The 23,310-nt window shown below is 37.1% G+C and overlaps 1 protein-coding gene across 2 annotated transcripts in view; it reads left to right on the top strand.

Moving 5' to 3' along the window:
• The window catches only part of LOC126191169 (regulation of nuclear pre-mRNA domain-containing protein 2), a 169,365-nt gene that overhangs the window by 110,116 nt on the left and 35,939 nt on the right, over positions 1 to 23,310 (top strand). For both annotated transcript variants that reach the window (XM_049931943.1, XM_049931942.1), the window contains exon 7: positions 19,771 to 19,907. In XM_049931943.1, coding sequence (XP_049787900.1) covers positions 19,771 to 19,907 — 137 coding nt within the window. The remainder of the gene's footprint in view (positions 1 to 19,770; positions 19,908 to 23,310) is intronic.

Below are 23,310 nucleotides of genomic sequence, written 5' to 3'. Positions count from 1 at the left end.
AGACCAGCCGCTTAGGAAAATTTCGGGTCCAGAAGACTATCCATATGCCATTAATTAAAATTTGACTGGGACATTTGTGTTTAATATAACTTAAAGAGTAACACATGCTAAAAAAGACCAAGCTTTGAGGTTAGTTTGCCATATTTATTTTAGTTCTTTCATAGATTACAAACTATGCAAATAACGTTGCCAAAAAGTATAATTATCATTAAAAAAAAAGGACAGAGTGAATTCTTGAGCAATTTCACTTGTAATTGACTTATCTGTGAAAAATGTCGAAGTGCTCGACGGAACTTGTATGCAGCCAGGTAAACCAGGAAACGTTATACAGCATTGAAATTTATAATCATGCTTGTTAGAAATATGCAGCTGCTGAAATTTAAGCTGTGTGCTTAGGATTCTCCCTAACCACACCATCAGAAACAAAACAGCAAAATGTTTTTGACAACCAGTGTTATATGTGAAAGCTAGCTTTTCTTATATATGTACTGTATGTATATTAATTTAAACTATTAACTTTTCCCATCTGTGTTTTTGTACTACTTAACAGTGATGTTGCTACTTGTTGTCTACATCATGTGTCCTAAACTCTGATTGTCTGCTGTCGATGGCTGGTGAGATCATGTGACTTGAGCTTTGATTGGCTGACAAAAGTGCATTACATTTGTGATGTCAGTGCTTCGTAAGGCTGTGTTTGAACATGACTCACTGTTCTTTTTAACCGGGAAATCCGTTTTTTTTTTTTTTTTTTCCCCCCCACATATACACTTGCACTCTGGTATTGGAATGTGTTGAATGTGCATATGTGAAGTTGCATCAGTGAGTAACAAGAACTCTGCATTATTGCTGACTGTGGCTGCTTCATTATTAGATTATTTACATATATTCAGTGGTGTTGGATTGACCACTTCGACTGCTGTTCTATGTATTTCGACTGAAATGTCCAGTAAAATATAAATATTTTGTAAATCCTAATAAATCATTATAAAGAGGAGATAAATTATGAAACGTCATATTTTGTCACAAACGAAGTATAAAAGAGAGAGAGAGAGAGAGAGAGAGAGAGAGAGAGAGAGAGAGGATGTGACACAAAAGAAAAAACGTGACGGTGTAGGGCTAAAGAAAAAGGAAGTGGTTGAAAATGACATGACCATGTGTATCATGAATGGAGATATGAAGTGATAAAGTAGGAGCAAATATATTTCATCGAGGTAATGTAATAGGAATTTCATTTTTGTACTAAAGAAACTTTGAAATTTCTATGGTAAAGAACTTGAAATTTAGCAGTGATTGTTTATAAAATTCTGAATGTATCTATTTATCCAGTATTCATATTTTTAAGGAAGATGAAACATAATTGCGATGATTGACTGGAATTCAATAGTAGAAAAAGGAAGAGCGAGAAAAAATTAGTTGGAGAGTATTCACTGGACAAAAGGAATGAATGATGAAGCTGTGTCATAGAATTTTGCACAGAGAACCATTTAATATTTGCTAACACTTGGCTTAAGTATCTTGAAAGAAGGTTGTAAATGTGAAAGAGAGATAGAGACATTGGAATGTTTCAGATACATTGTGTAATGGTTGTTGTTGTTGTTGTTGTTGTTGTCATTGTCGCGATGACTGGGTGTTGTGTGATGTCCTTAGGTTAGTTAGGTTTAAGCAGTTCTAAGTTCTAGGAGACTGATGACCATAGATGCTAAGTCCCATAGTGCTCAGAGCCATTTGAACCATTTTTGTTGTTGTTGTTGTTGTTGTGGTGGTCAGCCCAAAGATTAGTTTGATGCAGCTCTCGATGCTACTCTGTCTTGTGCAAGCCTATTTATTTCTGAATAACCACTGCAACCCACATCCTCCAAATCTTCTTACTGTGTTAATTTTTCGGTCTTCTCTATGATTTCTACCCCTAACACTCCCTGCTGATAGTAAATTGGTGATCCCTTCATGTCTTGGCTGGGTCCTGTCAACCAGTCCCTTATTTTAGTAAAGCTTTGCCACAAATTTCTTGTATTTCCGATGCTGTTTAGTACCTCTTCATTAGTTACACGATCTACACATCTGATCTTCAGCATTCTTCTGTAACACCACATTTCAAAAGCCTCCATTTTCTTCTTATTTATTGTCCATGTGTCACTTCGATACATGGCTACACTTAGGCAAATATCTTCAGAAAAGGCTTCCTAGCCCTGAAATCTGTATTTGATGTTAACAAATTTTTCGTCTTCAGAAATGCTTTTCTTGCCATTGGCAGTCTATATTTTATACCCTCTCTACATTTTTGCCATCATCAGTTATTTTGTTGCGCAAATATAAAACTCACCTACTGATTTTAATGTTTCATTTCATGATCTAACTTTCCCAGCATCACCTGATTTAATTTGCCTAGATTCTATTATCCTTGTTTCTCCATTGTTGATGGTCATCTTATATCCTCCCTTCAAGACACTGTCCATTCTGTTCAACTGCTCTTCCAAGTCCTTTGCTGTCTCTGACAGTTACAAAGTCATTGGCAAACCTCAAAGTTTTACTTCCTCTCCCTGAATTTAATTCCTTCCCAATTTTTTTACTAAATGATCAATGTACAGATTGAATAACATTGGGAATAGGCTACAACCTTGTCTCACTCCCTTCTAAACCACTGCATTTTGACTCTTATAAATGACGTCTGGTCTCGATCTTCCCCGACGTCGGCTTCTATCAGTTTTTTCCATTCGTCTTTTAGTATCTTGCAACTTTGATTTATTAAACTGATAATTTGGTGACATTCACACCTGCCAGCATCTGCTTTGATTGTAACTGGAATTATTACATGCTTCTTGAAGTCTGAGGGTATTTCACCTATCTTACACATCTTACACACCAGATAGAATACTTTTGTCATGGCTGATTCTACCTAGGCTATCAGTAGTTCTTACGGAATATTGTATATGCTGTGGGCCTTCTTTTGACTTAGGCCTTTCAGTGCTCTGTCATATTCTTCTTACAGTACCATACCTCTCATCTCATTTTCATCTGCATCCTCTTCCCTTTCTGTTATGTTGCTTTTAAGTTCATCTCCGTTGTATAGGCCCTCTATATACTACTCCCATCTTCCAGCTTTCCTGTCTTTGCTTATTACTGATTTTCCATCAGAGCTCCTGATATTCATACAGCTGCTTCTCTTTTCTCCAAAGGCCTCTTCAATTTTCCTGTAGGCATTATCTATCAATCCCCCAATGAAATATGCGTCGAAATCCTTATTTGCCTTCCAACCATTCCTGCTTCGCTATTTTGCACTTCCCGCCAATCTCATATTTCAGCTTGTACTCCTTTTGCCTGTTTTATTTACTGCACTTTTATATTTTCTCATTTCATAAATTATATTTAGTATTTTCTGTGGTATTCCAAGGATCTTTTTGTACTAGGTCTTGTCTTCCCCCCCCCCCCCCCCCCTTTGGTCCTCTGTTGCCTTCACTGTTTCATCTCCCAAGGTTATCCAAACGTCTTCTGCTGTATTTCCTCCCTCTGTCTAGTCAGCTCTCTCTGAAACTCTAAACAATCTCTCGTTCTTTCAACTTACCTGTGTCCCATCTCATTAATTTCCTATCCTTTTGCAATTTTTTTTCAGTTTTATTATACGGGTCATAAAAGTTGTGGTGAGTCCACATTTGCCCCTGGAAATGTTGTATGATTTAAAACCTGTTTCTGAAATCTCTGTCTTACCAGTGTATAATCAATCTGTAACCTTCTGGTGTCTCCAGGTCTCTTCTATGTGTTCAGTCTTCTTTCATGATTTTAAAACCAAGTGTTAATGATGATTAAATTTTGCTCTGTGCAAAATTCTACCAGGTGATTTCCTCTTCCATTTCTTCCCCCAGTATTTCATAATCACCTACTGTTTAACATTCTCTTCCTTTTCCTACTATTGAATTCCATCCCCATCACAATTAAATTTTCATTTCTCGTAACTGTCTGAATAATTTCATTTATTTCATCATACATTTCTTCAATCTCTTTATCATCTGTGGAGCTAGTCGGCATATAAACTTTTACTGCTGTGGATAGTGTGGTCTTAGTGCCTATCTTGGCCACAATAATGTATTCACTATGCTGTTCATAGTAGGTTATCAGCATTCTTTTTTTCTTATTTATTATTAAATGTACTCCTACATTACCCCTATTTGATTTTGTATTTATAACCCTATATTCACATGACCAGACATGACTGAACTCTGCAAATTCCCACTATAACTTACTGCATCCTATCCATTTCCATTTTTAAATGTTCTAACTGACTTCCTGATTAAGAGATCTAGCATTTCACACTTTGCATAGAGCGCCAGTTTTGTTTTTCCTGATAACAGCATCCTTCTGAGTAGAACCTGCTGGGAGATTTGAAGGGGGTCTATTTTATCTCCAGAATACTTTACTAAAGAGTATGCTATCATCTTTTAACAATACAGTAGAGCTGCATGCCCCTGGGGAAAGTTATGGGTATAGTTTCCCCTTGCTTTCAGCCATTTGCAATGGTAAGATAGAGATTTTGAAATCAGAATCCAAATAACAGAACATATCCATTACTAGATGTGGCCTTTGAATATATCTCTTGATAATAAACTGTGGATTAAAATTTAAAAAATCACAGATACATAGGACATTAAGGAAATTGGATGTGGATAAATTGAAACAAATGGAGGTTATCAGATGTTTCAAAGGGGGTATAAGGCAACAGTTGATTAAAATAGGCAAAAGAAGTACAATAGAAGATGAATGGGCAGCTTTGAGAGATCAGATAGTGAAGACAGCAGAGAAACAGCTATGCAAAAAGACAAGGTCCAGGAGGAACCACTGGATAACATGCAATATAGTAAATTTAATAAATGAGAGGAAAGTTGAAAAATGTTGAAAATGAAAGGGAATAAAAATGTCTGAAGGACATAAATTATCAGATATTACAGAATGGCACAGCAGGAATGGTTAAAGGAGAAACTTGAGGAAAGTATTATGGATAGGGAAGAGGAAATTCGTAAAGATAATTTGGAACGTATGATAAGGTGAAAAGAATTTGACTGAGCATTGAAAGACTCACTGAAACAGGCATCTGGTTTAAATGACATTTACAACAGCTATTACGATCCTTGGGAGAACCAACCATACATAACTGTTCCAGCTGATATGTAGGATAATTGTGACAGATAAAAATCACCTCAACTCCAAGAAGAAATTGAAAAAAGCAGATGCTGATAGGTGTGCTTGTTACTAAAAATCAGTTTAATATATTAACACTAATTAAGCAGATTAGAATTCAAGACTGATAGAAGCCCTCCAGGTTTAACACCAGTTTTGGTTCTAATGAAATGTAGGAACACTTACTTAACACTAGAACTGCCGGAGCTAGTACTATACTTAGAACTGCCGATGTGGTCAAAGTGACCACTTTCTTTGTAAGTACATGCTGTGCTGTTTAATGTAAATATTAATGACCTTGATAACAATGTATCACTTAAATTACATTTAATAACAGTATCACTGTATTTTACAACAACAATGGGAACATAATATTACTAATATTAAAGAATATAGTTCACAATATTTATCTGCAACCATACTAATTGTATTGCAGTAGTTTTAAAATTAATAGAAATTAATCTTACTGGAGAAACTAAGTACCCATGAATTTGTTAAGAGAAAGACAAATCATAAAATATGACTATGTATAGTACCTAATCCTACTTACAAGCATTACAAACTACTGTCTTTATTACTTTATATGTACAAGGCCCACAAACATATCTCTTGCATTTACTGCACACTTCATTTGTCTTGTTTCTGCTTTTCCTCGTTTGGCATAGTTTTCTTACTTTCACAGGAATTTTCGCTTCTTCTCTTTCTTCATCACCATCGTCCTTTTCTTCCTTTTCTTTTCCATCCGTTGGCATCCTTTCCTGATTTCTGGTTTCCATATAGGCTCTACGTAATTCTTCTGCTACATTTAGGATGAAATTCCTCCTACTTATTTTGATCCCCGTCACTAGCTTGAAAATGATCCATGCGTTGATGGCTGCTAAATCAAGGATATTGTGAAATACGTGTACAGGCCATTGACGATTACCAGAGCAGACAGAATATTTCCTCATCATCTGGTCCAAGACATCTACAGCAAATTTTGTGCTATTGTAGAAGCTCACTGTTTCGGGAAGGTGTTTCGAATTATTTTGTATTTCAACATCTGTGTGCATGGTGCTATACAGAAGAACATTTTTGCTCTTTTTTCCTTGGTAAACAGTCAGAGTACCACCTTCCCTTTTCAAGAGAACAGACGTATAAAGAGGAGTTTTCATTTTTTTTATAGTGTTCGGAATTTCTTTTCTTGCACAATTGATAGTGCCGACAAGACTAGTTTTCTCTTTTTCAGGTCTCCCCCCCCCAAGTGCGACCGTAGTGAAAAAATTATCAGTAGTCACATTTTGCCCCTTATTGCGATATGGAGCTACCAACTTCATTACTACTTGTTCTGGAAGTTTCCCATTAGGTGCCCTCTGTTCGTTCTTTCCTACATAAGGGAACCCATTACAAAGATATTTTGTTTTTACATTCGCTAGAAGTCAGAATTTGATTCCGAATTTATCAGGCTTATTTGGCATATATTGCAAATATGGACACCTGATTCTGCTGGGGAAAGGTTGTTCGTCCACAGTGACATTTAATTCAGGTATGTAATTCAACTGACAGTTTTCTATAAAATGGTTCCAAGTAGTTGATGTTGTCGTTGTTATGGTCTTCAGTCCTGAGACTGGTTTGATGCAGCTCTCCATGCTACTCTATCTTCTTCATCTCCCAGTACCTACTGCAACCTACGTCCTTCTGAATCTGTTTAGTGTATTCATCTCTTGGTCTCCCTCTACGATTTTTACCCTCAACGCTGCCCTCCAATACTAAATTGGTGATCTCTTTATGCCTCAGAACATGTCCTACCAATCGATCCCTTCTTCTTGTCAAGTTGTGTCCCAAACTTCTCCCCAATCCTATTCAGTACCTTCTCATTAGTTATATGATCTACATATCTAATCTTCAGCATTCTTCTGTAGCACCACATTTCGAAAGCTTCTATTCGCTTCTTGTCCAAACTACTTATCGTCCATGTTTCACTTCCATACATGGCTACGCTCCATACAAATACTTTCAGAAACGACTTCCTGACACTTAAATCTATACTCGATGTTAACAAATTTCTCTTCTTCAGAAACACTTCCTTGCCATTGCCAGTCTACATTTTATATCCTCTCTACTTCGATGATCATCAGTTATTTTGCTCCCCAAATAGCAAAACTCCTTCACTACTGTAAGTGTCACATTTCCTAATCTAATTCCATGAGCATCACCCGACTTAATTCGACTACATTCCATTATTCTCATTTTGCTTTTGTCGATGTTCATCTTATATTCTCCTTTCAAGACACTATCCATTCCGTTCAACTGCTCTTCTAAGTCCTTTGCTCTATCTGACAGAATTATAATGTAATCGGCGAACCTCAAAGTTTATATTTCTTCTCCTTGGATTTTAATACCTACTCTGAATTTTTTATTTGTTTCCTTCACTGCTTGCTCAATATACAGATTGAATAACATCGGGGAAAGGCTACAACCCTGTCTCACTCCCTTCCCAACCACTGCTTCCCTTTCATGTCCCTCGACTCCTATAACTGCCATCTGGTTTCTGTACAAATTGTAAATAGCCTTTCGCTCCCTGTATTTTACCCCTGCCACCTTTAGAATTTGAAAGAGAGTATTCCTATCAACATTGTCAAAAGCTTTCTCTAAGTCTACAAATGCTAGAAACGTAGGTTTGCCTTTCCTTAATCTAGCTTCTAAGATAAGTCGTAGGGTCAGTATTGCCTCACATGTTCCAACATTTCTACGGAATCCAAACTGATGTTCCCCATGGTCGGCTTCTACCAGTTTTTCCATTTGTCTGTAAAGAATTTGCGTTAGTATTTTGCAGCCGTGACTTATTAAACTGATTGTTCGGTAATTTTCACATCTGTCAGCACCTGCTTTCTTTGGGATTGGAATTATTATATTCTTCTTGAAGTCTGAGGGTATTTCGTCTGTCTCATACATCTTCCTCACCAGATGGTAGAGTTTTGTCAGGACTGGCTCTCCCAAGGCCATCAGTAGTTCTAATGGAATGTTGTCTACTCCCGGGGCCTTGTTTCAACTCAGGTCTTTCAGTGCTCTGTCAAATCTTCACGCAGTATCGTATCTCCCATTTCATCTTCATCTACATCCTCTTCCATTTCCATAATATTGTCTTCAAGTACATCACCCTTGTATAGACCCTCTATATACTCCTTCCACCTTTCTGCTTTCCGTTCTTTGCTTAGAACTGGGTTTCCATCTGAGCTCTTGATATTCATACAAGTGGTTCTCTTTTCTCCAAAGGTCTCTTTAATTTTCCTGTAGGCAGTATCTATCTTTCCCCTAGTGAGATAAGCCTCTACATCCTTACATTTGTCCTCTAGCCATCCCTGCTTAGCCATTTTGCACTTCCTGTCGATCTCATTTTTGAGATGTTTGTATTCCTTCTTGCCTGCTTCATTTACTGCATTTTTTTATTTTCTCCTTTCATCAATTAAATTCAATATTTCTTCTGTTACCCAAGGATTTCTACTAGCACTCGTCTTTTTACCTACTTGATCACCTTTTTGCAGTTTCTTCAGTTTTAATCTACAGTTCGTAACCAATAGATTGTGGTCAGAGTCCACATCTGCCCCTGGAAATGTCTTACAATTTAAAACCTGGTTCCTAAATCGCTGTTTTATCATTATACAGTGTGTTACAAAAAGGTACGGCCAAACTTTCAGGAAACTACTCACACAAATAAAGAAAAGATGTTATGTGGATATGTGTCCGGAAATGCTTAATTTCCATGTTAGAGCTCATTTTAGTTTCGTCAGTACGTACTGTACTTCCTCAATTCACTGCCAGTTGACCCAATTGAAAGAAGGTAATGTTGACTTCGGTGCTTGTGTTGACATGCAACTCATTGTTCTACAGTACTAGCATCAAGCACATCAGTACGTAGCATCAACAGGCTAGTGTTCATCACGAACGTGGTTTTGCAGTCAGTGCAATGTTTACAAATGCGGAGTTGGCAGATGCCCATTTGATGCATGGATTAGCACGGGGCAATAGCCGTAGCATGGTACGTTTGTATCGAGACAGATTTCCAGAACGAAGATGTCCCAACAGGAAGACGTTCGAAGCAATTGATCGGCGTCTTAGGGAGCACGGAACATTCCAGCCTATGCTCGCGACTGGGCAAGACCTAGAACGACGAGGACACCTGCAATGGACGAGGCAATTCTTCGTGCAGTTGACGATGACCCTAATTTCAGCGTCAGAGAAGTTGCTGCTGTACAAGGTAACGTTGACCACGCCACTGTGTGGAGAGTGCTACGGGAGAACCAGTTGTTTCCGTAACATGTACAGCATGAGCAGGCACTATCAGCAGCTGTTTGGCCTCCGCGGGTACACTTCTGCGAATGGTTCATCCCACAATGTGTCAATCCTCATTTCAGTGCAAATGTTCTCTTTATGGATGAGGCTTCATTCCAACGTGATCAAATTGTAAATTTTCACAAACAACATGTGTGGGCTGATGAGAATCCGCACGCAATTGTGCAGTCACGTCATCAACACAGATTTTCTGTGAACGTTTGGGCAGGCATTGTTGGTGATGTCTTGGTTGGGCCCCATGTTCTTCCACCTATGCTCAATGGAGGATGTTATCATGATTTCATACGGGATACTCTACCTGTGCTGCTAGAACATGTGCCTTTACAAGTACGACACAACATGTGGTTCATGCACGATGGAGCTCCTGCACATTTCAGTTGAAGTGTTTGTACGCTTCTCAACAACAGATTCGGGGACCGATGGATCAGTAGAGGCGGACCAATTCCGTGGCCTCCACGCTCTCATGACCTCAAACCTCTTGACTTTAATTTATGGGGGCATTTGAAAGCTCTTGTCTACGCAACCCCGGTACCAAATGTAGAGACTCTTCGTGCTCGTATTGTGGACGGCTGTGATACAATAGGCCATCCTCCAGGGCCGCATCAGCGCATCAGGGATTCCATGCGACGGAGGGTGGATGCATGTATCCTCGCTAACGGAGGACATTTTGAACATTTCCTGTAACAAAGTGTTTGAAGTCACGCTGGTACGTTCTGTTGCTGTGTGTTTCCATTCCATGATTAATGCGAATTGAAGACAAGTAATAAAATGAGCTCTAACATGGAAAGTAAGCGTTTCTGGACACATGTCCACATAACATATTTTGTTTCTTTGTGTGTGAGGAGTGTTTCCTGAAAGTTCGGCCGTACCTTTTTGTAACACCCTGTATAATCTATCTGCAACCTGTCAGTATCTCCATGCTTCTTCCCTGTATACAGCCTTCTTTTATGATTCTTGAACCAAGTGTTAGCTATGATTAAGTTGTGCTCTGTGCAAAATTCTACCAGGCGGCTTCCTCTTTCATTTTTTAGCCCCAATCCATATTCACCTACTACGTTTCCTTCTCTCCCTTTTCCTAGTACCGAATTCCAGGCACCCATGACTATTAAATTTTCGTCTCCCTTCACTATCTGAATAATTTCTTTTATCTCATCATACATTTCTTCAATTTCTTCGTCATCTGTAGAGCTAGTTGGCATATAAACTTGTACTACTGTAGTAGGCGTGGGCTTCGTGTCTATCTTGGCCACTATAATGCGTTCACTGTGCTGTTTGTAGTAGCTTATCCACACTCCTATTTTTTTATTCATTATTAAACCGACTCCTGCATTACCCCTATTTGATTTTGTATTTATAACCCTGTATTCGCCTGACCAAAAGTCTTGTTCCTCCTGCCACCGAATTTCACTAATTCCCACTATATCTAACTTTAACCTATCCATTTCTCTTTTTAAATTTTCTAACTTACCTACTCGATTAAGGGATCTGACATTCCACGCTCCAATCCGTAGAAAGCCAGTTTTCTTTCTCTTGATAACGACGTCCTCCTGAGTAGTCCCCGCCCGGAGATCCGAATGGGACATTATTTTACCTCCGGAATATTTTACCCAAGAGAACGCCATCATCCTTTAACCATACAGTAAAGCTGCATGCAAGTAGTTGATATAAGTGCAAATTTGTCACTTTTCAAACGTTCCGACCGTGTATTTTTTTCATCAAAATGCAGATATTTCAAAATTTCTCGAAACCTGTTTGTGCTCATTGTGTCCGTGAAAAATGGGGCTCCCCACTTTTTCGACTACAACTCATCTACTTCAATACATCTGGCACCTAGTGCACCACAAACATATAATAAAGCAACAAATGCATCTAATTCTTCTAAATTCAAACTCCAGGAATCATCTCCAAGAAGCCGTTGTGCATCTGCTTCTGTGCATTTCTTTATGTGTTTCAACATTGATTGATCAACTAAAAGGCGCGAGGCACTCGAAACATTATCATTTGAGACGTGCTGCTTTGCGTGTGGAGTAGGTCCTTGTGTTTCTTTCAATATATTCCATTGACCTATCCTACCTGGATTAGTAAAACCGAAGTCTGCTACAGTCCACTCCGTGAACCCATTCTTCCCCAGGTTCTGGAAGTGAACCCTCACTTCGTTCTCCTCTTCTACGTCGATTCTGTATTAGTCCACTTACAGGAGGTGCAGTTCTTTTTTTACCCAGGGTAGGTCCTTCTCTGGCATTGTTTATATTACTGCTTGGTCCTGGTTCAGCAACTGCGTGAGGAAAGAGACAATTAGAAAGCTACAACTCATTATAAAGATAACATACCACACAATAAAATAGCAGTAACAGAAGTAGCAGTAGAAGTGTCAGCTCTGTTATAATAGTGATCATTATTTATATAGTAACAATAATAATAATAATAATAATAATAATAATAATAAAGACACAAATACAGACATTAGACCATTCTTGCATAGACCGCCAAATAACCCACAAGTCGAAACAACAATAAAAACTATCAACACAATCATACACAACAAAATAAATGAAAACACAACTATGGAAGAGTTACAACTACTGGTTTATATAGGAGCACTCACTACACTAAATATACACACTAGGCAGAGATCAGAACAAACCAACACACAGAAGAAACCCACAAAACCAGCATGGCAACACAGGTTACAGATCAGAATAGAAAAACTGAGAAAAGACATCGGACAGCTAACACAATTTATAAGAAATGAAATATCAGACAAAAAACGAAAAAGGTTAACAAGAAGCAATAGAGCAATTAGATGAAAAAAAGCAGAAATTGCAAGCATTGGCCAAACGACTTAGAAGATACAAAAAAAGTGAAAATAGAAGGAAACAAAACCAAACATTCAACACAAACCAAAAGAGATTTTACCAAACAATGGATAACACACACATTAAAATAGACAATCCACCAAACATAACAGACATGGAACACTTCTGGAGCAGCATATGGTCAAACCCGGTACAACATAACAGGCATGCACGGTGGATACAAGCAGAAACAGACACATACAAGATGATACCACAAATGCCTGAAGTGATAATTTTGCAACATGAAGTCACCCGAGCAATTAATTCTACACACAATTGGAAAGCCCCTGGAAATGATAAAATAGCAAATTACTGGCTAAAGAAGTTCACCTCAACACATTCACATCTAACTAAATTATTTAACAGTTACATTGCAGACCCATACACATTCCCTGATACACTTGCACATGGAATAACCTATCTGAAACCTAAAGATCAAGCGGACACAGCAAACCCAGCTAAATATTGCCCCATAACATGCCTACCAACAATATACAAAATATTAACTTCAGTCATCACACAGAAATTAATGACACATACAACACAGAACAAAATTATAAATGAAGAACAAAAAGGCTGCTGCAAAGGAGCACGAGGATGTAAAGAGCAACTGATAATAGATACAGAGGTGACATATCAAGCTAAAACTAAACAAAGGTCCCTACACTACGCATACATTGATTACCAAAAAGCCTTTGATAGTGTACCCCACTCATGGTTACTACAGATTTTGGAAATATACAAAGTAGATCCTAAATTGATACAGTTTCTAAACACAGTAATGAAAAACTGGAAAACCACACTTAATATTCAAACAAATTCAGATAACATCACATCACAGCCAATACAGATTAAGCGTGGAATATACCAAGGAGACTCATTAAGTCCTTTCTGGTTCTGTCTTGCTCTGAACCCACTATCCAACATGCTAAATAATACAAATTATGGATACAATATTACTGGAACATACCCACACAAAATCACACATTTGCTATACATGGATGATCTAAAACTACTGGCAGCAACAAATCAACAACTCAACCAATTACTAAAGATAACAGAAGTATTCAGCAATGATATAAATATGTCTTTTGGAACAGACAAATGTAAGAAAAATAGCATAGTCAAGGGCAAACACACTAAACAAGAAGATTACATATTGGATAACCACAGCGACTGCATAGAAGCGATGGAAAAAACAGATGCCTATAAATACCTAGGATACAGACAAAAAATAGGAATAGATAATACAAATATTAAAGAAGAACTAAAAGAAAAATATAGACAAAGACTAACAAAAATACTGAAAACAGAATTGACAGCAAGAAACAAGACAAAAGCTATAAATACTTATGCTATACCAGTATTGACCTACTCATTTGGAGTAGTGAAATGGAGTGACACAGACCTAGAAGCACTCAATACACTTACACGATCACAATGCCACAAATATAGAATACATCACATACATTCAGCAACAGAAAGATTCACATTAAGCAGAAAGGAAGGTGGAAGGGGATTTATAGATATAAAAAACCTACATTATGGACAGGTAGACAACTTAAGAAAATTCTTTCTAGAACGAGCAGAAACTAGCAAAATACACAAAGCAATCATTCATATAAATACATCAGCTACACCATTGCAATTTCATAACCACTTCTACAACCCTTTAGATCACATAACATCAACAGATACAAAGAAAGTAAATTGGAAAAAGAAAACACTACACGGCAAGCACCCGTATCATCTAACACAGACACACATAGATCAAGACGCATCCAACACATGGCTAAGAAACGGCAATATATCCAGTGAGACGGAAGGATTCATGATCGCAATACAGGATCAAACAATAAACACCAGATATTACAGCAAGCATATTATTAAAGATCCCAATACCACAACAGATAAATGCAGACTTTGCAAACAACAAATAGAAACAGTAGATCACATCACAAGCGGATGTACAATACTAGCAAATACAGAATACCCCAGAAGACATGACAATGTAGCAAAAATAATACATCAACAACTTGCCATAAAACATAAACTAATAAAACAACACGTTCCCACATACAAGTATGCACCACAAAATGTACTGGAGAATGATGAATACAAATTATACTGGAACAGAACGATTATAACAGATAAAACAACACCACATAACAAACCTGACATCATACTCACCAATAAAAAGAAGAAATTAACACAACTAATCGAAATATCCATACCCAATACAACAAATATACAGAAGAAAACAGGAGAAAAAATTGAAAAATACATCCAACTGGCTGAGGAAGTCAAGGACATGTGGCATCAGGATAAAGTCGACATTATCCCAATTATACTATCAACTACAGGAGTCATACCTCACAATATTCACCAGTACATCAATGCAATACAGCTACATCCAAACATATATATACAACTACAAAAATCTGTAATTATAGATACATGTTCAATTACCCGAAAGTTCCTAAATGCAATATAACATATACCATACAGATACAAGGAAGTCACGCTTGACCGAGGTCCGCGCCACGTTCCATTTTTAACCAGACTTAAGTCTGAGAAAAAAAAGTCAATAATAATAATAATAATAATAATAATATAAGTGAATGTAAATTACCTTCATCTTCAGTCTCGGAGCTGTCACTATCCACATTAGCGACAGGTTGGTAATCTTCATCTGTAGAATCTTCCACAAGGTCCTCAACTTCAGGATCATTTTCAGCATCCGATTCGTACAAAAGTGTTACAATTTCTTCATCTGAAAGTGGCCATGGCCGTGGTTTGTATCGCTGTGACATCTGAGCCATGTCTGCTGCTCTGAGACCAGTACTCAAATAATCAGTCTTGTTTATGCGAAACCCAATAGCAAACAATAAATGACATATTGCATTGTTGAGCTTTTAAATTCAAACAATGCGAATAAACTTCAGTAACCAACATATTTAGTACATTGTTGAAGAGCGCTAAGAATAAATCCGGGGAGTGACGCACAACAATCTTTAAATAATCTGTTTTCAAATTTACATGTAATGTGGTCAAATTGACCACTCAGCGGCCCTAGTGTTAAACCTAGAAGAAAGATTTAAGAAGGGGAAATGTACATTTATAACAACTGTTTGAATAGAAAAAACTCATTGAATTTCTGATGTTATCTGGGAATGGAAGATTATCTATAACTTGTACGAGGGGTGGTCACAAAATTCTAATCATCACCTTGAAACAATAAATTTATGTAAATAATTTTTTACCAATAATCAAAATTACTGGATGGAGCAGTATGCATGAGGGAAAGACCACCACTTGCCTATAGCTGGACTTTTGCTGTGGCCAAGGGAATGTGTGTGTGAATTTCTGTGTGGTTGTTTGTGTCAAAGTATGTGCTATTGCTGAAAAAAACAGCTAATGCTTGAAAACTGGTGTGAATGCTGTTTTCTGTTATATATTACTGTGCTCTGTGCATCAGTCCATTCTAGATGAGTGGTTGCCTTTCCCTTGTGTTATGTCATTAATTGTTTGTTTGTTTGCAGGTACATGTCTGCAGTCTCAGTACATTATCAGCAGTACTGTGGCATACTTGTAGAGGTACTAAATCACAGTGGCGCAATGATTTGATAGAGTGGAATATTGTGTGGTGATTCATTTTCTGCCTATGAAGGGGAACTACACCTTCATAGTACGTGCTGAGTTGGTGGAAATGCATATTACACAGAGGTTAGGTGGTGCAGACACTCTTTCTGGTTAACCAAGTCTGAATGATGGAGAATGAAGTGGCAGCCCATCTGCCTGTGAAGAGGTCATGCTGCTGGAAGAGCAGCATGTCACAATTGAGGCAGTACTGAAAATTTTTTTTAAAAATCGGTCATGGATGAGTTTACAAGGTCTAGTACGACATTTTGGACGTGACACAGGTCACCATGTGGTATGTTCCACAACTACTTACACCAAGACCTGTTGAACCACGGTAGCAGCAAAAATGTTGCATCTGTGTCACATCAGTTCAGAATAATTTATAATCACTATAAACAAATGCTTGGTGTGCCATTATGACCACGAGACAAAGGAGCAAAGTAAACATGTGGATTCATGTTTACTGAAAATGGGGAAGACCATCATTCAGCAAGGTGATGCTGAATGTTTTTTTGGGATTTACATGATGTAGAGATAAGAGATCATGCTTTTGACGGACAAACCGTCACTGGAGTATACTACCAAAATCAGCGGATGTGTTTCCTGGAGGTTGTCAGAATAAAGCATTGTAGGAAGCAATCGGAGGGGGTGTTCCTGTTCCAGGATAATGCCCCAGCTCATTCTTCAAAGGGAATGGTTAATGCACACTGGTTCTTCTTTTGGCTATCAGATTTTGTATCACCCACCATATTCTCCTAACATAGCACCCAGTGACTTATACTTCTTTCCTAAGATGAAGAAACAGTTGCTTGGTTGGTATTTTCAGAGTGATGACAGGATGGTTTTCAAGGTGGAAAGTTTCCTGGACAGCCAAAATGCAGATTCATTGTCCATCAAGACATTCATTGTTTGGAAAAAATGTTTCACATTGGTGGGTGAGTATGTAGAGAAGAACCAATGCCATCACCAAGTTTCAAGGTTGTAGCTTGATTTTTTTCAAGGTGATAATTAAAACAGTATGACCACCCCTATACAGAAACCCGACTGCAGTTATAAGAGGTGGAGGACATGCATGATAAGCTGTAGCTGAGAAGGTAGTGAAACAGGGTTGCAGTGTAACCTAAGAAATTAAAGTTAAAGGAGGAAAAAATAAATAAATAAATAAATCAGGACACGCTGAGAAAAGTTCTACACACACATATATAGGATGGAGAACATCAGACCAGGAAAGCAACTACTCGACATCATAACAAAGAGTTAATGCAGCACGGAGTGCCTAAAGCAGATCCAGAGGGACATGCAACAGATAAACATAGAAAATTTCGAAGACCGCAACAAGTACTGGAGTAAAATCATGAATGTGAAGTTCGGGCAAAGAACAATGCAACAATCTGGTAAAAAGTGGACAGACAAATAGAAGAGAGAACATTGTGGGAGGATGAAGAGTTTCTGGAAGGGGAAGGGGGGAAAACATCGAAAAATGAAATCATGAGTTCTATTTCAGTCATTCTCCTAAAGGGGAATAATTGATTGAATAAATAAATATTAAATAAAAAACTTTGAGGTGTGCCGATAACATTGCAGTTCTGCCAAAGATGGCAAAGGACTTGGAAGATAAGTTGAATGAAATGGACAGTTCCCAGAATGAAATTTTCACTTTGCAGTGGTGTGTGTGTGCTGATATGAAACTTCTTGGAAGATTAAAACTATGTGCCAGACCAAGACTCGAACTCGAGACCTTTGCATTTCGCGGGCTCATGCTCACAGTGAGGACGAATAGGTGAGGTACTGCCAGAATTAAAGTTGTGAGGACGGATCGTGAGTCGTGCTTGGGTAAATCCGATGGTAGAGCACTTGTCCACAAAAGGCAAAGGTACTGAGTTTGAGTGTCAGTCCAGCACACAGTTTTAATCTGCCATGAAGAAATGGATAGTGTCTCACAAGGAGAGGTCCCCAGCAGTGGGATTTGTCTTTTTGAAACAATCTGTATGGCGATGTCAGTTAGGGTCCAAAGAATCGTACACTGCAGCCACTTTGCCTGGTGGTCCCTCGTCTGGGGGGGAATCAGAATTTCTCATGATAGTCTATGGACTTAATAATAATATGTATTTCCGGATTGTGTGTGTAGTGTAATGGTTAAGGTGCTGATCTCATAAGCAAAAGGTTGTGGGGGTTAAATCTTGTTAGGTATTTTGAAATTTTTTAGTTCTACATCTTTATGGAAATAACTCTGATTACTATGTTTACACAGATTTTTAATTTATATTTCTTTGTCACATCATTTTAGTCAACATATTAACTTCCTCATTTGCTCTTGTTTTTTCTTCGTATCATTCTTTTCCACTTCAATTCTTTGTGTATTTGAATTTAACTATTTTTATTTATTCATCACGATGTTTAAACATTTGAAAGTGGTGATCTGTGTGTGAAAAAAAAATTTAATTATTTTGATTTATTTATCACGATGTTTAAACATTTGAAAATGTTGATCTGTGGGTTAAAAAAACAAAAGATGAAATTATCTATTTATATGGACCATGCAATAGAGGCAGGAATATATTTTTGTTACAAGATGTATATCATTTTGGAAAACAGTCATCATACAGAAATTCGAAACATAAATTCTTATTGGAACTTAGACAAAATAACAAGGACAATGGTTTAAACGGAAGCTGGGATATAAGAAAAATGAAATTCAAGCAAAGTGAGAAATAGAAATAATGAATCATTAAAATGAATGTAGGTGATAAAAATAGAAGAAATTAAATTGATGTTAACACACAAAAATAATCAAAACCACATGGACAAGAATTACAAGTGGGAAAAGATTGATAGGAAGAAAAAGAGAGCAAATTTGTATTTCATATGTTGACTAACACGATAGAGGAACACAAAAGAAAATTACATTTAAACCAATTAATTGAATAAAAATAATGGTCAAAGTCATTTCCATAAAGACTTAAAAATAAAAAATTTCGAAATGCCTGACAAGATTTGAGTCCACAGTCTTTTGCATGTATCAGTACCGTAACCATTACACTATGCAACCAATCTGTACATTAATACTATTTTTAGTAGTTATAGAGCATCAACAAAATGCTGAAAAAAAATTTTTTTTTCATCGATCACCTGCAAACAAGGATACACAAAGGTGAGAGGCTGCAGGCTGTGATTCCTTGGACGTACCGTTGTGTAGATTGTTTCAAAAAGTTGATCCCACCACTGGGGACGTCTCCTCATCAGAAAAATTAACACAAACAAAAACATAAGTAGAGCATTATTTTATAGTCAAATTAAATGAAGACTGAAGGAATCAGATTAGGAAATGAGACAGTAAAAGTAATGGAAGAGTTTTGCTATTTTGACAGGAAAATAACTAACAGTGGCAGAAACAAACAGTATATAAAATGGAAACTGGCAATAACAGGAAAAGCATTTCTGAGAGGGTTAATTTGTTAACATTGAATATAAATGTAGGGAGTGACAAGTTGCAGTTACTCTTGTGTGAGAAACTTCATAGCTTCTGCTTGTCAGAGTACAACTTAAATTTATTTGTAGTGCCATATACTGCACTGCCTGCACTTTTGTAATTTCATTGTATTCTTTTAATGTGTAATTAGATAAATGGATTGTGTAACAGTCAGTAGTTCTGTAAAAATTAATATAATTTTATTAGTAGATTTACGTGTTAATGAAATTACTAGCAAACATTTGGATGTCTGTAACATTCTACTATCAAAAGATTGTTAATTTTTTTCCTTTGTCTTGATTCCAGAGCTGCCCACTAACAGTTTTCTGAACGACTGTACTTCTAATTCGCAGCCCAGTAAGACTGTTGTAATACAAGATGAACAATCTGTTGACAAAGGGTTCACAAGTTTCATTGGAAATTCATTGCCATTTGACATACAGGTATGTAAAAGAATAATTGATATGTGTTACATAATTTCTTGAGGTTTTTTCACATAAAGTTCTACCCCACTGTAACCATTTGGTGTTGCTAGTAACTTAAGTCAAGTGGTACAAAATAAAGTGTGTTATTGTGAGATTTTACCACATTGTTTGGGACCTACTGTAGTAAATTTTAATGTACAATTTCCAAATGGTGCAGTTTAGACATGTATTTTAGAGTGTATAATTGTAATGATTGTGAAAATGAGTAAGGATTCAATTTTCGATTCAGATCTCTACCTGACCATCTTCATTCAGGTTTTGTTCAGCTCCTTAAATCATTGTGTACAAATCGTGAGATGGCACCTTGAAGAAAGACAACTGCTTTTCTCCTTGTCTTATTGAGCTAATATCCTATCAATCCTAGTTGTAGTATCATGTTAAACTACATGTGTGCTATATGCTCATGAATTTACAAGCAGTTTGCTCTTCCAGACTGTGATAATGATGATGATTGTAGGATTAGGACACCTAACATGAGAAAGACTTTGACATGATCAAGTCATCTGTAAAAAGATGTGGGATGTGATAAATGTTTTAGTCACGCTCTCATTATGTAGAGAGTCTTTTACATCTGCAACTTAACAATCAGTTCCCAATAAAAAATGGAAAAATTATATTTAAATATGACAATTGCTTTTTGTTATAAAATAAAAAGCTTGCTGCCCAATAGAGGCAGATGTCAATTTTATAGATGGACAGATACCTTAGATAAGCAACAAAAAGAGATTATAAGAGTGGTTCATAAATGGCAAAGAAAATAGGAAGAAAGTAAAAAGGAAACATTCAGCTGTTGAAGAGATTCCCAAAAGAATTACTGTCGATTTCAAGCGACGGTTCTGGTATGGGAATGCGCGTGCTTTCTGCTTGAAGAAAATTATGTCTCTCGCTTGCTTATGCAGAGTGCGTCACTTACCACCATCATCAGCTATGACAACTCGCAACAAGTGGAATAAAAATGCACGACTATGATAAGTTTTAATGCTCACATAAACTATGGCATTCAGATCAGAGTGTGTCCGCCGCTCGTGGTCTCGCGGTAGCGTTCTCGCTTCCCGAGCACGGGGTCCCGGGTTCGATTCCCGGCGGGGTCAGGGATTTTCACCTGCCTCGAGATGACTGGGTGTTTGTGTTGTCCTCATCATTTCATCATCATCCAGGAAAGTGGCGAAATTGGACTGAGCAAAGACTGGGTAATTGTACGGGCGCTGATAACCACGCAGTTGAGTGCCCCACAAACCAAACATCATCATCATCAGATCAGAGTGCTCAGGACACTACTGAATTCTCATTGGCTTTCAGAGAATGTGTGACGTAGATGCACAGAAAAAGCCTAAACTCAACTGCCATCATACATGACTCCAACTATAGAAGTTGGGTGCCATCTGGAATGACCTGCTGTTTACTTTGAACAGCGAATGATGGTTGTCAATTGAAATGATGACTGGTTGGATTTAGGTGTATTAAGAAACATAATGCAGGCAGAAATTAATTATTGTATTATAATAAAGATTTGGCAACTGAATTATCAGAGAAGTGGTTTTAAGTTTTGGTAAGATAGTGGAAAAAGTTACTGTGCGGTATTATTGTTATACGTCCAGAAGTTTTGCATAAAAATTATAGGAATGCCTTATGTTTTGGGACTCAGAATGAGAGCTGTGGTGAAAAGAAACTTTACATTTTATTGATGACTATGCAGTTAAGTTATCATTTGAGTCTCCTGTAAAAAGATCTTTGTTTAATATGACATTCTTGACATGGTCATTGTTTAGGTGAGCTGCAAGAAATTTGTGCAAGTGGTTGAGGTGGGGAAAGAGACAGGAGTTGGCAGAATACATCCTTGAAAACAGTTGAATATATTTTACACATTTAGAAATTTATTGTTTAACATACTACTTCAGTTGTTGGTAACAGTCAGAGAAAAATTAGTTCAACAATGATAGAAAACAGCTTCACAATTTGTAGCCCCAGTACTCCAGAATACGAAATTCTAGCCAGAGCTAGTACAGATGATAATATAAGTATGGAATTACAAGATAGCCACCAAGAAGAATATTAATTGGAAGGTGAACATTGTGTATAGCATAAGTGCTGAACAAGTTGTTGGCAGGGACAGGAAAAAAACATTTTATTATATGGCTGATTTTGGTGTTATTTCTTGCCAATTTCAATGTTTTTTTTTTGCACAGTTTAATGGCCTTTGTCATTCGGTGTTGTTTTTTTGCTAAATGTTATGTTATTGCCAAATTTGGTGTTAATTTTTTTTGCCAAATTTGGTGTTAATTTTTTTGCCAAATTTGGTAATATTTTGTGCTAAATATGGTGTTGTTTTCACTTGCAATTTTGATTGACATCTTATTTTTGAAGTACTGTGTATACTTCCTTTTTGTTTTAGTTTATTGTTTTACGGGTTTATATTGAAAACTGTTGATGGGAATACTGTCTTTCAAATTCTGAAGGTGGCAGGGGTGAAATACAGGGAGCAAAAGGTTATTTACAATTTGTACAGAAACCAGATGGCAGTTATAAGAGTTGAGGTGCACAAAAGGGAAGCAGTGGTTGAGAAGGGAGTGAGAGAGGGTTTAGCCTACCCCGATGTTATTGAATCTGTATGTTGAGCAAGCAATAAAGGAAACAAAAGACAAATTTGGAATAGGAATTAAAATCCATTGAGAAGAAATAAACACTTTGAGGTTTGCCAGTAGCATTGTAATTCTATCAGAGACAACAAAAGACTTGGAAGAGCAGTTGAACGGGACGGACAGTGTCTTGAAAGAAGGATATAAGATGAACATCAACAAAAGCAAAACAAGGGTAATGGAATGTAATTGAATTAAATCAGGTGATGTTGAGGGAATTAGAGTAGGAAATGAGACACTTAAAGTAGTAGATGAATTTTGCTATTTGGGCAGCAAAAGTGGAAGTAGAGGTGATATAAAATGAAGACCACAACAACAACATTGAAAACAGAAATATACCTGTGTTAATTACATTATATTTATTGACATCATTATCACATTTTTCAGTATTGAGAAAAAAAAATAAGAAATTTAGGTTAAGTGTATTAAACCTGATCAAGAAAGTAAAAAAAAGAAACAAAACTCTGCCACTGTGCACTCAAAAGTTTTCAAAAGATAGCATTGTCATAACTTATAAGTTACTTTTTGAGACATTGTGCTGCCAATCCATAAACACCTCACTCTATAGAGGGAAACATTCCACGTGGGAAAAATATATCTAAAAACAAAGATTCTGTAACTTACCAAACGAGAGCGTTGGTACGTTGATAGAGATAATAACAAACACAAACACACACACAAATTTTAAGCTTTCGCAACCCACGGTTGCTTCATCAGGAAAGAGG

The sequence above is a fragment of the Schistocerca cancellata genome, chromosome 6 (genome assembly GCF_023864275.1).
Source record: "Schistocerca cancellata isolate TAMUIC-IGC-003103 chromosome 6, iqSchCanc2.1, whole genome shotgun sequence".
NCBI lineage: Eukaryota > Metazoa > Arthropoda > Insecta > Orthoptera > Acrididae > Schistocerca > Schistocerca cancellata.
Note: the sequence above shows the minus strand (reverse complement) of the source record. Positions and strands in the feature narration are given on the sequence as shown.